Raw genomic sequence first — 10844 nt, 5'->3', positions numbered from 1 at the left:
TTCAATAAGCAGAACCCCATAATTTCAAGACAAGTCTCCACTTCTTTTTCTTCTTCATCGATTTTCGCAAGCACGCACCCCTCGCAGCAAAATTTCTCATACAAGAATTTACAGTTCAATGTGGTAGAAAGAGGGTGGAACATAGAGCCAGCGGCTCGTGGAAGCCTCTTTCCTCCTCGAGGAGAGTTTTACCTTACATGCATTTTTAAAATAGACATACAATGACATCGCGAGAGGAAGTTGGTCGACATGGGAAGAAAGTACGCGCTTACTTCACGGTCAGGAGAAACCGCTTTGTTGAATCGCCGAGCAATTACAGTTTTAGCAATGCAGTTGCCCGTAGTTGCATTTTCGTCTACACGCTGTACTACCAGTAATATTTAATAACGAAGAGTGATTCGACCAGCCTATGGTCGACGACACGGGTGTGAGTTCGACTCGGCGTGAGTTCGTCGATCCGGCAGAGAAAAGTCCAGATAGAGAGAAAAGGAGAAAAAGAGAGATTTTAGTGCGATCACTCGTTCGTCTCATACGAAGCGTTTCCGAAGAAAGAGGGATGCGGACGAGCACGTTTAGTTGGTTATTGAAAGTCGGGCTTCACTTTTATGGGGTTTGGCCATATTTACCGTCAACCGTGCTCTTCCGATCGTACTGCATCATAGCGATGACAACAGCTCAGGTCTTTCAGTACGGCTACATAATCGTGAACAGTGATACAGATAACTTCTCCGAGTTCATGGACGGAGTGAGCAGCGCGATGACTCATTCCCTGTTCTTCATCAAGCTCATTATCCTGTGGATCAATCAACGGTAAGACGTGTTAAAGACCTCGTGATCGAGGCTTGTATCGCGTCACCTCACGTGACAACTGACAGTTAGACAAACTTCAACATCGAGTCCGGTCTTCCGTAGAAAGTTCAGCGATATATTGCGAATAATGACTATGAACTGGCAAGATCACACGTCGAACCACCACAGCCTGAACATCATGACTAAAGCGACATTTCTCGCACGTCGTATTTCGAGGATAATTTTTCATACAAACTTTTTCTCAGTATGCCTCTACAGTCTCGGGGTCCTCGCCGCTAACGCGGGCGATCCTAAGAAATGGGAGCCATATAATCGGGAGCTTATCCTGAAGATGAAACTACCTTTCGAAATTAGTACATATCCTATCTATGTGACTGTCACAGTGGTCCAGATCGTCCATCTGATTTTCATCGCTTGGGGCATTGCCATTGTCAATATGCTTCTTGTAACTCTGGTAAGTCCAAGTTGCGCAAAACCGTCTTTGCCGATTGAATTTGCGCGAATAGTGCACGAACCGTGAAGAATTTGGTCCTCTCGAAATGTCGTTATATGACCATGGGATACAAAGTTTCTTCAAAGCACACACGAGTTCCTCTGAAAGTCGATTCATTAAGACAGGTCCTCCACATCGGTGGTCAAATCGACGTTCTTCGGGATTGGTTGACGAGAGCGTTCTCCAGAACCGAGCTCGATGAAATCACATCGCGATTGTTGATTATGAAGCATCAGCAGATCATCTTGTTGTCAGAGAACATCGAGAATCTCTACACGTACATCGCGTTCATGATACTACTTTCAGACACCCTGATCATCTGCTGCTTAGGATTCGTCATCGCCACCGTGAGTATCGCGGTCGAAAGGAACCTTCGCTATTCGTACCTAAGGAATACCACTTTAATCGAACGATATCGAATCGCTCCTGCGAATATTGCAGTCGCTCGGTGAGCCTAACGCCGCGGCGATCTTGGTGAAGTCCTTAATGTTCTACGTCACGATGAATCTGGATGTGTTCGTATACTGCTTCGCCGGCGAGTATCTGAGCGCCAAGGTAATCGTATCCTCGACTATTTGTACGATTCACACAATCGTCCAATCATTCTTTTAGAGCAAAATGATCGGAGACGCAGCGTATGATTCCCTTTGGTACAACGTTGCGGCGAAAGACAGTCAGATCGTATTACTCATTGTTTTGAGATCACAGAAAAGACTGACCATCACTTGCGGGAAGATCATAGATTTGTCTTTGGAGCGTTTTACTAGCGTAAGATCGTAGTTAGCCGCTTCATCACATAAATATTAGCCAATTATTTGACGAGCGATGAAATTGTAGGTTGTGAAGGCATCGGCATCGTACATGTCGGTGCTGTTGGCGATGTATTGAACGGCGAATACTATGATGACCAATATCATTAACAACATGGAAATATATGAAGTTTTTTTCTAAACAACAATATCTTCTATTTCACTTATTTTTCGCGAACAAAAATCGGCGCTTTTTCTTCTCTCATAAAAAGTCACAAAAAAACTTCACAATTATTAGTTTGAAGCTGGGATACGAAAATTGCGCGGGAAAACTTCTCATCTCGTTAGACGCTTATTTCTGCGACAATATAACTCTTACGACAATATTATCAACATACACAACGTAACGATAAACCTGCATTCATACCATTTTTTCCACAACTTACGATTTGCATGTTCATGATGAAGAGAGATCTTTCGCGATTTCCTGAGGGGAGAACTTTTACAACTTCGCTTTCTCTTATTTCCGCCTGATGTGCAAGCGCACTTTAAATTACATCGTAATTAGTTCTCGTTACTACATAATTATAAACTCGCTCACGTACTTCACAGAGAAGGAAATAAGTGCAGATTTAGAGGGATATAAACGTCTCTACAAGATACAAGCGTTGATACGGAAAGTTCCGAGTTTTCCAACTTTCTTCACGAAAAGTAGTCGGGCTCGAGGCTCGAGGTGAACTTTTCATCTTTTCCATGTTATTTTTTGTATCGTGATCATGATCGCGCTCATAACTTTTTGCAATTGTCCGTGATCATAGTAGTATGAAAATAAATGCATCTTTTTTCTAAATCCTACTTTTCTAACACCCCTGTTTCAAATCTTTTACATTATTTGTTTTTAAATGCATTCACGTTTTTTTCGCAATACAGGTTGGAAAAAAGTATATATATATATATACAGGGTGTTCCGTAAGTCGAGGTCAATCGCTCGAGAGATGAATGGAGAACCACAAACAAGAAAGAAAGTTGATACAAACATAGGTCCAAAAATGCGTTGTTTTCGAGTTATCGCCATTTTTATGTTAAAATTTGAAATTCTTTTGCTTTCGAATTTTTTTGGTTTTGGAATTTCGATGGTTTTTATGAGTTTCAAAACACAACTAAAGTCAAATAAAAATTACGGGCTGTTTTAGCACTACCCAGGATGCACCGCGTGGAGGTACAGCCCGCTTAGCATCCCTTAGCAGAGATCAGGACCCCACAGTTCGTCACTCCTGTGGTATTTAGTGACTCCAAACCCTCTCTGTCGTGTGTATATGTGTGTGTGTGTTTTATTTGACTTTAGTTGTGTTTTGAAACTCATAAAAACCATCGGAATTCCAAAACCAAAAAATTCGAAAGCAAAGCAGTTTCAAATTTTAACATAAAAATGGCGATAACTCGAAAACAACGCATTTTTGGACCTATATTTATATCAACTTTCTTTCTTGTTTGTGGTTCCCCATTCATCTCTCGAGCGATTGACCTCGACTTACGGAACACCATGTATATATACAGGGTGTTCCGTACCTGTATATAATAGCATCCCAAGATAGTCACTTTCGTTAATGACAACTCCAACTTGTAAAACTTTGTTTTTATTCTTCCTTGTTCCCCCTAGTTTCCTTCTCGCAAATATCTGCGATGCGAAAATATCTTGTTGCGCTTTATCTCATCGAACCCTCGTTTCGACGAACTCGTCTCCCGTCCACCATTCACAATTCTCCCCCATAGAACAAGAAGACTTTTCCATCTCGTACCGCGACTGGGCAGCTTCATGGAAGAAAACATGCGGGGAACGCCTTGCAAACTCTTATAAAAAGGTCTCAGACATTGCCGAGATTATCTCTAAGCGTGATCTCAATTTGGTCAAACTTCACACACTTCAGGCTATGGAAAAATATTCGTACGGTACTACTTCGTATGATATTTGATAACATTCTGCTATGGCTCAACTTAACACTTGCTCCGATCTCGAAGAACCGCCTGTCGAGATTCATTTCTTCTCTTATTCTCGTTCACCAGCATCGTTGATAATCGTCCGATTTCCTTCGACAGCAAATGCCCTCATAAGCGTGACTTGAATTATGATTTCTGTGCTGGAAGCACGTCTTTTCTTTTTTCAATAAACAGAACCCCATAATCTCAAGACAAGTGTCTTCACTTCTTTTTCTTCTTCATCGGTTTTCGCAAGCACGCACCCCTCGCAGCAAAATTTCTCATACAAGAATTTACAGTTCAATGTAGTAGAAAGAGAGTGGAACATAGAGCCGGCGATTCGTGGAAGTCTCTTTCTTCCTCGAGGAGAGTTTTACTTTACATGCATTTTTAAAATAGACATACAATGACATCGCGGGAGGAAGTTGGTCGACATGGGGAGGAAGTACGCGCTTACTTCACGGTCAGAAGAAACCGCTTTGTTGAATCGCCGAGCAATTACAGTTTTAACATTGCAGTTCCCTGTAGTTGCATTTTCGTCTATACGCTGTACTATCAGTAATATTTAATAACGAAGGGTGATTCGACCGGCCGATGGTCGACGACACTGGTGTGAGTTCGACTCGACGTGAGTTCGTCGATCCGGCGGAGAAAAGTACAGATAGAGAGAAAAAGAGAAAAAGAGAGATTTTAGTGCGATCACTCGATCGTCTCGTACGAAACGTTTTCGAAAAAAGAGGGATGCGGACGAGCACGTTTAGTCGGATAGTGAAAATCGGGCTTCACTTTTACGGGGTTTGGCCATATTTACCGTCAACTGTGCTCTTCCGATCGTACTGCATTATAGCAATGACCACAGCTCAGGTCTTTCAGTACGGTTACGTAGTCATGAACAATGATACAGATAACTTCTCCGAGTTCATGGACGGAGTGAGCAGCGCGATGACCCATTCCCTGTTCTTCATCAAGCTCATTATCCTGTGGATCAATCAACGGTAAGACGTGTTAACGACCTTGTGATCGAGGCTTGTATCGCGTCACCTCACGTGACAACTGACAGTTAGATAAACTTCAACATCGAGTCCGGTCTTCCGTAGAAAGTTCAGCGATATATTGCGAATAATGATGATGAACTGGCAGGATCACACGTCGAACCACCATAACCTGAGCATCATGACCAAAGCGACATTAGTCGCGCGCCGCATTTCGAGGATAATTTTTCATACAAATTTTTTCTCAGTGTTCTTCTATAGTCTCGGGATTTTCGCCGCTAACGCGGGTGATCCTAAGAAATGGGAGCCTTATAATCGGGAGCTTATCCTCAAGATGAAACTACCTTTCGAAATTAGTACATATTCTATCTATGTGACTGTCACAGTGGTCCAGATCGTCCATCTGATGTTCATCGGCTGGGGCATTGCTATTGTTAACACGCTTCTTGTCACTCTGGTGAGTCCGAGTTACGCAAAATCCGACATTGCCAATCGAATTTGCGCGAATAGCGCGCGAATCGTGAAGGCTTTGATTTTCTCGAAATGTTGCTATATAATCATGAAATATTAAGTATTTATCCGAAGCATATGCAAGTTCTTCTGAAAATCGACTCATTAAGACAGGTCCTCCATATCGGTGGTCAAATCGACGTTCTTCGGGACTGGTTGACGAGAGCATTCTCCAAGACCGAGTCCGATGAGATCACATCACGATTGTTAATCATGAAACATCAGCAGATCATCCTATTGTCGGAGAACATCGAAAATCTCTACACGTACATTGCATTCATGATACTACTTTCAGACACCCTGATCATCTGCTGCTTAGGATTCGTCATCGCCGCCGTGAGTATCGCGGTCGAAAGTGATCTTTGCTATTCGTATCTGAGGAATACCACTTTAATCGAGCGATATCGAATCGCTCCTGCGAATATTGCAGTCGCTCGGTGAGCCCAACGCCGCGGCGATCTTGGTGAAGTCCTTAATGTTCTACGTCGCGATGAATCTGGATGTGTTCGTATATTGCTTCGCCGGCGAGTATCTGAGCGCCAAGGTAATCGTGTCGTCGGCAATTTGAACGAATCACGCAATCGTCCAATCATTCTTTTAGAGCAAAATGATCGGAGACGCAGCGTATGATTCCTTTTGGTACAACGTTGCGGCGAAGGATAGTCAGATCGTATTGTTCATCGTTTTGAGATCGCAGAAACGACTGACTATCACCTGTGGGAAAGTTATGGACCTATCCTTGGAGCGTTTCACTAGCGTAAGATCGAAGTTAGCCGCTTCATCAAATAAGCGAAATATTAGCGTGTTATTTGACGAACTATGAAATTGTAGGTTGTGAAGGCATCGGCGTCATATATGTCAGTGCTTTTGGCGATGTATTGAAGAGCGAAGGGTACGATGACTATTATCATTAACAAGATGAAAATATGTGAAGTTTTTTTTTCTAAATGACAGCCTTTTCTATTCCATTCGTTCTTCGCGAGCAGAAACTCGCGCTTTTTCTTCTTTCGCAAAAAAAGTAACTTATAATTGTTAATTCGGAGCTGGAACACGAAAATTACGCAAGGAAAACTTCTCATCTCGTTAGACATTTATTTCTGCTACTTAGGACAATATTGTCAACGCACACAATGCAACGATCAACCTGCGTTCACACAATTTTTTCCACAACTTTCGATTTGCACGTCCATGATGAAGAGGGATCTCTTGCGGTTTTCTGAGGGGAGAACTTTTACAATTTCGCTTTCCCTTGACGCCTGACGTGCACGCGCACTTTTAGTTACATCGTAATTAGTGCTCGACACTATGTAATTACGTAAGCTCGCTCATTTGCTTCAAAAAGAAAGAAATAAATGCAGACTTAAAGGGATATAAACGTCTTTCATGTTGATATGGGAAATTCCGAGACTTCCGATCTTTTTCACGAAGAGGAGTTGAGCTCGAGGGTCGAAGTGAATTTTTCTTTTCCTGGAAAAATTTTTTGTATCGTAATCATGATCGCGCTCATAACTTTTCACGATTGTTCGTGACCAGCGCGAACTATAATCTCAGCATATAGTCCGTCTTTTCAACAACGTTCGCACAAACTTGCGCGGTGCGTTTTCTCGTTTCTCACCCTCGCGACGCTCCCCCAGGAGCGAGAAACTTTTCAACTTTGCGCTCAGCCGTCTTATGGAAGCTGCACTACCAAGTTCGTCGCTTGATGCATTTTTAAAACAGCCATACGATCGCGCTACCCACTCTCGGCGATTACAGAGGAGGTGGAACCCATTTCCAGGATCCGGGGTTAAGAGGGGAGGAGGTGAAGAGCGATAGTCGCTGGAACCGTCACACGTGGTTTCATGTTCGGCAAACTTTGCGTACGTGGCGATAGTAATACTTAACAAGTGCTCGCGCGATTGGTCGCTGTTTGCCGACACACAAAGCTACGACTCCTCCCCTCTAGGTCTTCAGTGTGCGTAGGATGAAGAGCGTAGAATCCGGATGCGCGAAGACAAAGACACCGGCTATCTTGTCGCGTTTCCCGCCAACCTCGGTGAACATGAAGATGAGCACGCTCAGTCGCGTGGTAGAGGTCGGTCTACACGCTTGCGGTATCTGGCCATATCTGCCGTCGACCGTTATCTGTCGACTATTTTGGATCGTTCTGTTGGGGACGGCTCAGGTCTTGCAGTATCAGTACCTGTTGATTCATTATCATTCCGACAATTTCTCCGATTTCATGGACGGGATGAGCAGCGCCATGGCGTATACCCTATTGTTCATAAAACTCACCATTTTGTGGGCTAATCAGAGGTAAGATGTGCATCGTCTACATCTGTCTTTACTTTGAGATTATACAGCAGGTTACACGATAAATTTTAGATTATCGCGTATTCCCATAAATGTATGAACATGTATAACATGCGCATAAACACCAGCCGCCATTTACACTTAACTTAATCACTAATACTCACCTAAAAGAAAGAGTGATATATAGACCAGTGTTGAAAAGTGTCGCGATCGATCGAACCCGATCATCCGTAGAACTTTTTCCGATATACTGCAAATGATGAGCACGGACTGGAAGAATTGCGGCTTGACCGACCACAGTCTGTATATCACGACGAGCAGGGCGAAACTGTCGCACCGCTTCTCGCATTGGATCATAGGCCTTCAAGTGATCGCCATAGTGCTTTATAGCTGCGGCGTTCTTGCCGTAAACGCCGATGAAGTGCGTCAAATGAACGTGTCCGCGCGGGAGCATATTCTTAAGATGAAGCTGCCGTTCACAGTCAGCACTTCTCCCGTGTACGCACTGATTATGATACTCCAGTTCTTTCACCTGGTCATGTGTGGCTACGGGATCTCCTTGGTGAATTCGCTCGTCGTCACTTTGGTGAGATTTACCATGTCCTAATTAACAACACCTTCGCTACCAACGTTACACGCACGTGACGCACCAATCTCTCACTAAAGATTAATGTGACACATGAAAATAATTTATTTGGAAAAATTGCTGTGTGACTTTCCATTTAAGCGCGGTAGCGAATGTGTTGACACAAAATGACAGCGAATGTGCCAAGCCTTGTGATTACTAAACCGTGAATGCTAGATAGTTCACATCGGCGGTCAGATCGACATTCTGCGCGACTGGCTGTTGAGAGCTTTTTCCAAAAATGTCGTAAACACCGTGAACGGAATCACGATAAGGACATTGATCACGAAGCACCAACGGATCGTCGTATTTTCGCAAAATATCGAGAATCTCTACACATACATCGCGCTGATGTTGTTCGTGTCGGATACCCTTATCATATGCTGTCTGGGATTCATTATTGTCACGGTGAGTAACATCAGCAAAAATCGCGAGAACGTGAGGAACAGAGAAATTTCAGACGACTGTTCATAATATCTGTATGGAGAAACAAATCTTAGTTTTTGTAATTCAGTGGAGACCGGAATCGGTGATGAAGAATAATGTCTCTATTATCGTGAGAGGGTTCGTCTAAAAATGTGAAATCTCATTTCGTTAAACTCGATTGAAATAACTGAGAGCGATTAACCGGGTGGGAATCTTCTACAGAAATTTCTCAATCCCTGCAATCGAGTTCCCGTCTGGTCTCCAGGCAACAGTAAATCCACTAACGGACTTTTTCCATGCTTTTTCCGTGTGTACACATTATCGAAACGTTATGAATTATTCCGAATTACTCCGAATATCGATATTATAGTCGATCGGCACACCGGACGGCCCGGCGATCTTGGTGAGGTCCGTGTTATTCTACATCGTGATGAATCTCGAGACCTTCATATATTGCTTCGCGGGTGAATACCTGAGCGCCAAGGTTTGCGTCTCGCGATTTTCACGAGAACATCGATGGCTTCTCGACGACGTAGAGAAATCAATTCTGTTCGTCGTTTTCCTTCTAGAGTCAAATGATCGGCGACGCAGCTTACGATTCGCTTTGGTACGACCTCACGTCGAGAAAAAGTCGAGTTGCACTGCTGGTGATACTGCGGTCGCAGAAACGTTTGACCATGACTATCGGGAAAATTATGGATCTCTCGTTGGAGCGTTTCACAAACGTAAGGCTTGACTTTTCGTTTTCTTTTTGTACGTTCTCCGGCTCGGCGACGTAATATTCACATGTCCGCTTAAGATTCAAGCGGGCTTCAAATCGACACACAAACGACAATTGAATTGTCAATTTTCATTGTATCCCGAGTTAAATTACTTTCTTATGATGCTTATAATGTACGTTATTAATGTAACTAAAATTCATGACACATCACCAGCGATTAACATTGTAGGTCGTGAAGGCATCGGCGTCTTATGTTTCCGTGTTATTGGCGATGAACTGAAGGACCTACATCTCGATCGAATAATAATAGTATCTTCACAATGTTCACATATGGTGGTAATATTAAGTAGTAGCTGTAATAACAACATGAACGCATCGATGTAACAACATTCTAGAAATTGTCATCACATTATTTTAAATTGGTGCATTTATTCTTTGCTTAACCAAAATCTACTCGCATGTATTAACTTGTGGTCTATGCTGTTTACAGCTAATTAAAACATCCAAGACAAAGAAGATAATTATATAAGGAAAGGTCAAGTGATACTTAAGCCGGCAATGTACGGGAAAATTAATTCTTCCTAGATATATGACTAAGTTCTTACTTTTTTACGATGCGATATAAACCTCTAGAGCTTGATGTTATATCGTCCGCGAGGAGTAAGAAAGAGAGAGGAGAAGGGAGTGAAACAAAGAAAATAGAAGAGTGGACATAGCGTTTGAACAAAACTTTCCTTACTATTTTGTTTCCCCATCTTTGGGTGCTGACTTACTCTTTCTACGGTTATCGCATGCAACATTACGCAACTGAGACATATCGGTGTGTTTCACCCGGGGAATTATGCGAGTTACATTTTTCGAGGAAAGAACTCGCTGTAATGCAGGAAAAATTCTGTACGGCAGTGAGCGAAACAGAAAATCTTTATAAAAAGAAACTTTCGCCCTATGCTTTCTTTCCACCTATCCTCCTTCTCGCCTCCCACGTCCATCCGAGTTCTCCCTCCCGCGGAACTACAAAAGTTTCCCTCGCTGTCACTCGAAATTCAATCGTGCTTATTGTACGTTTGCTTGCATTTTTAAAGTAAATAACATTGCGCTACGCGCATATACCCGTTTGCCCGATAATTCGAGAGAGAGTCGACCACTCGGAAATTTTTCGTTCCTTCCGTCCCGCCCGCAGATATACTGCAACAATAGCATATATGTATGCAACCTGCCCATGACACGATCAAAATATTTAATAAGCGGC

The 10844-nt window shown here is 43.0% G+C and overlaps 3 protein-coding genes across 4 annotated transcripts; all 3 read left to right on the top strand.

Annotated features, from left to right (window-relative positions):
* Positions 1–310: 310 nt before the first annotated feature.
* LOC105188347 (odorant receptor 22c-like) lies at positions 311–2282 on the top strand. The gene is made up of 6 exons (XM_019843719.2): positions 311–810; positions 913–1264; positions 1429–1650; positions 1745–1858; positions 1916–2071; positions 2141–2282. Exons 1-6 carry the CDS (start codon positions 410–412, stop codon positions 2189–2191), a joined length of 1296 nt encoding a protein of 431 aa, XP_019699278.1. The 5' UTR covers positions 311–409; the 3' UTR covers positions 2192–2282.
* Positions 2283–3595: 1313 nt separating this feature from the next.
* LOC105188326 (odorant receptor 22c-like) lies at positions 3596–7141 on the top strand. Of its 2 annotated transcripts, XM_025308013.1 has the most exons (6): positions 3596–5024; positions 5127–5478; positions 5646–5867; positions 5962–6075; positions 6133–6288; positions 6363–7141. In XM_025308013.1, the coding sequence occupies exons 1-6, from the start codon at positions 4624–4626 to the stop codon at positions 6411–6413; spliced, it is 1296 nt and encodes a 431-aa protein (XP_025163798.1). In that variant the 5' UTR covers positions 3596–4623; the 3' UTR covers positions 6414–7141. The 2 variants fall into 2 exon arrangements, with proteins under 2 accessions (XP_025163798.1, XP_019699277.2); XM_019843718.2 differs by lacking the exon at positions 6363–7141 and having other exon boundaries at positions 6133–6356.
* Positions 7142–7241: 100 nt separating this feature from the next.
* On the top strand, positions 7242–10014 carry LOC105188325 (odorant receptor 24a-like). The gene is made up of 6 exons (XM_019843721.2): positions 7242–7826; positions 8058–8409; positions 8626–8856; positions 9245–9358; positions 9444–9599; positions 9825–10014. Exons 1-6 carry the CDS (start codon positions 7495–7497, stop codon positions 9873–9875), a joined length of 1236 nt encoding a protein of 411 aa, XP_019699280.1. The 5' UTR covers positions 7242–7494; the 3' UTR covers positions 9876–10014.
* The last annotated feature ends 830 nt before the right edge of the window (positions 10015–10844 follow it).

The sequence above is a fragment of the Harpegnathos saltator genome, unplaced genomic scaffold (assembly GCF_003227715.2).
Source record: "Harpegnathos saltator strain DR-91 unplaced genomic scaffold, Hsal_v8.6 scaffold133, whole genome shotgun sequence".
Taxonomy (NCBI): domain Eukaryota; kingdom Metazoa; phylum Arthropoda; class Insecta; order Hymenoptera; family Formicidae; genus Harpegnathos; species Harpegnathos saltator.
Note: the sequence above shows the minus strand (reverse complement) of the source record. Positions and strands in the feature narration are given on the sequence as shown.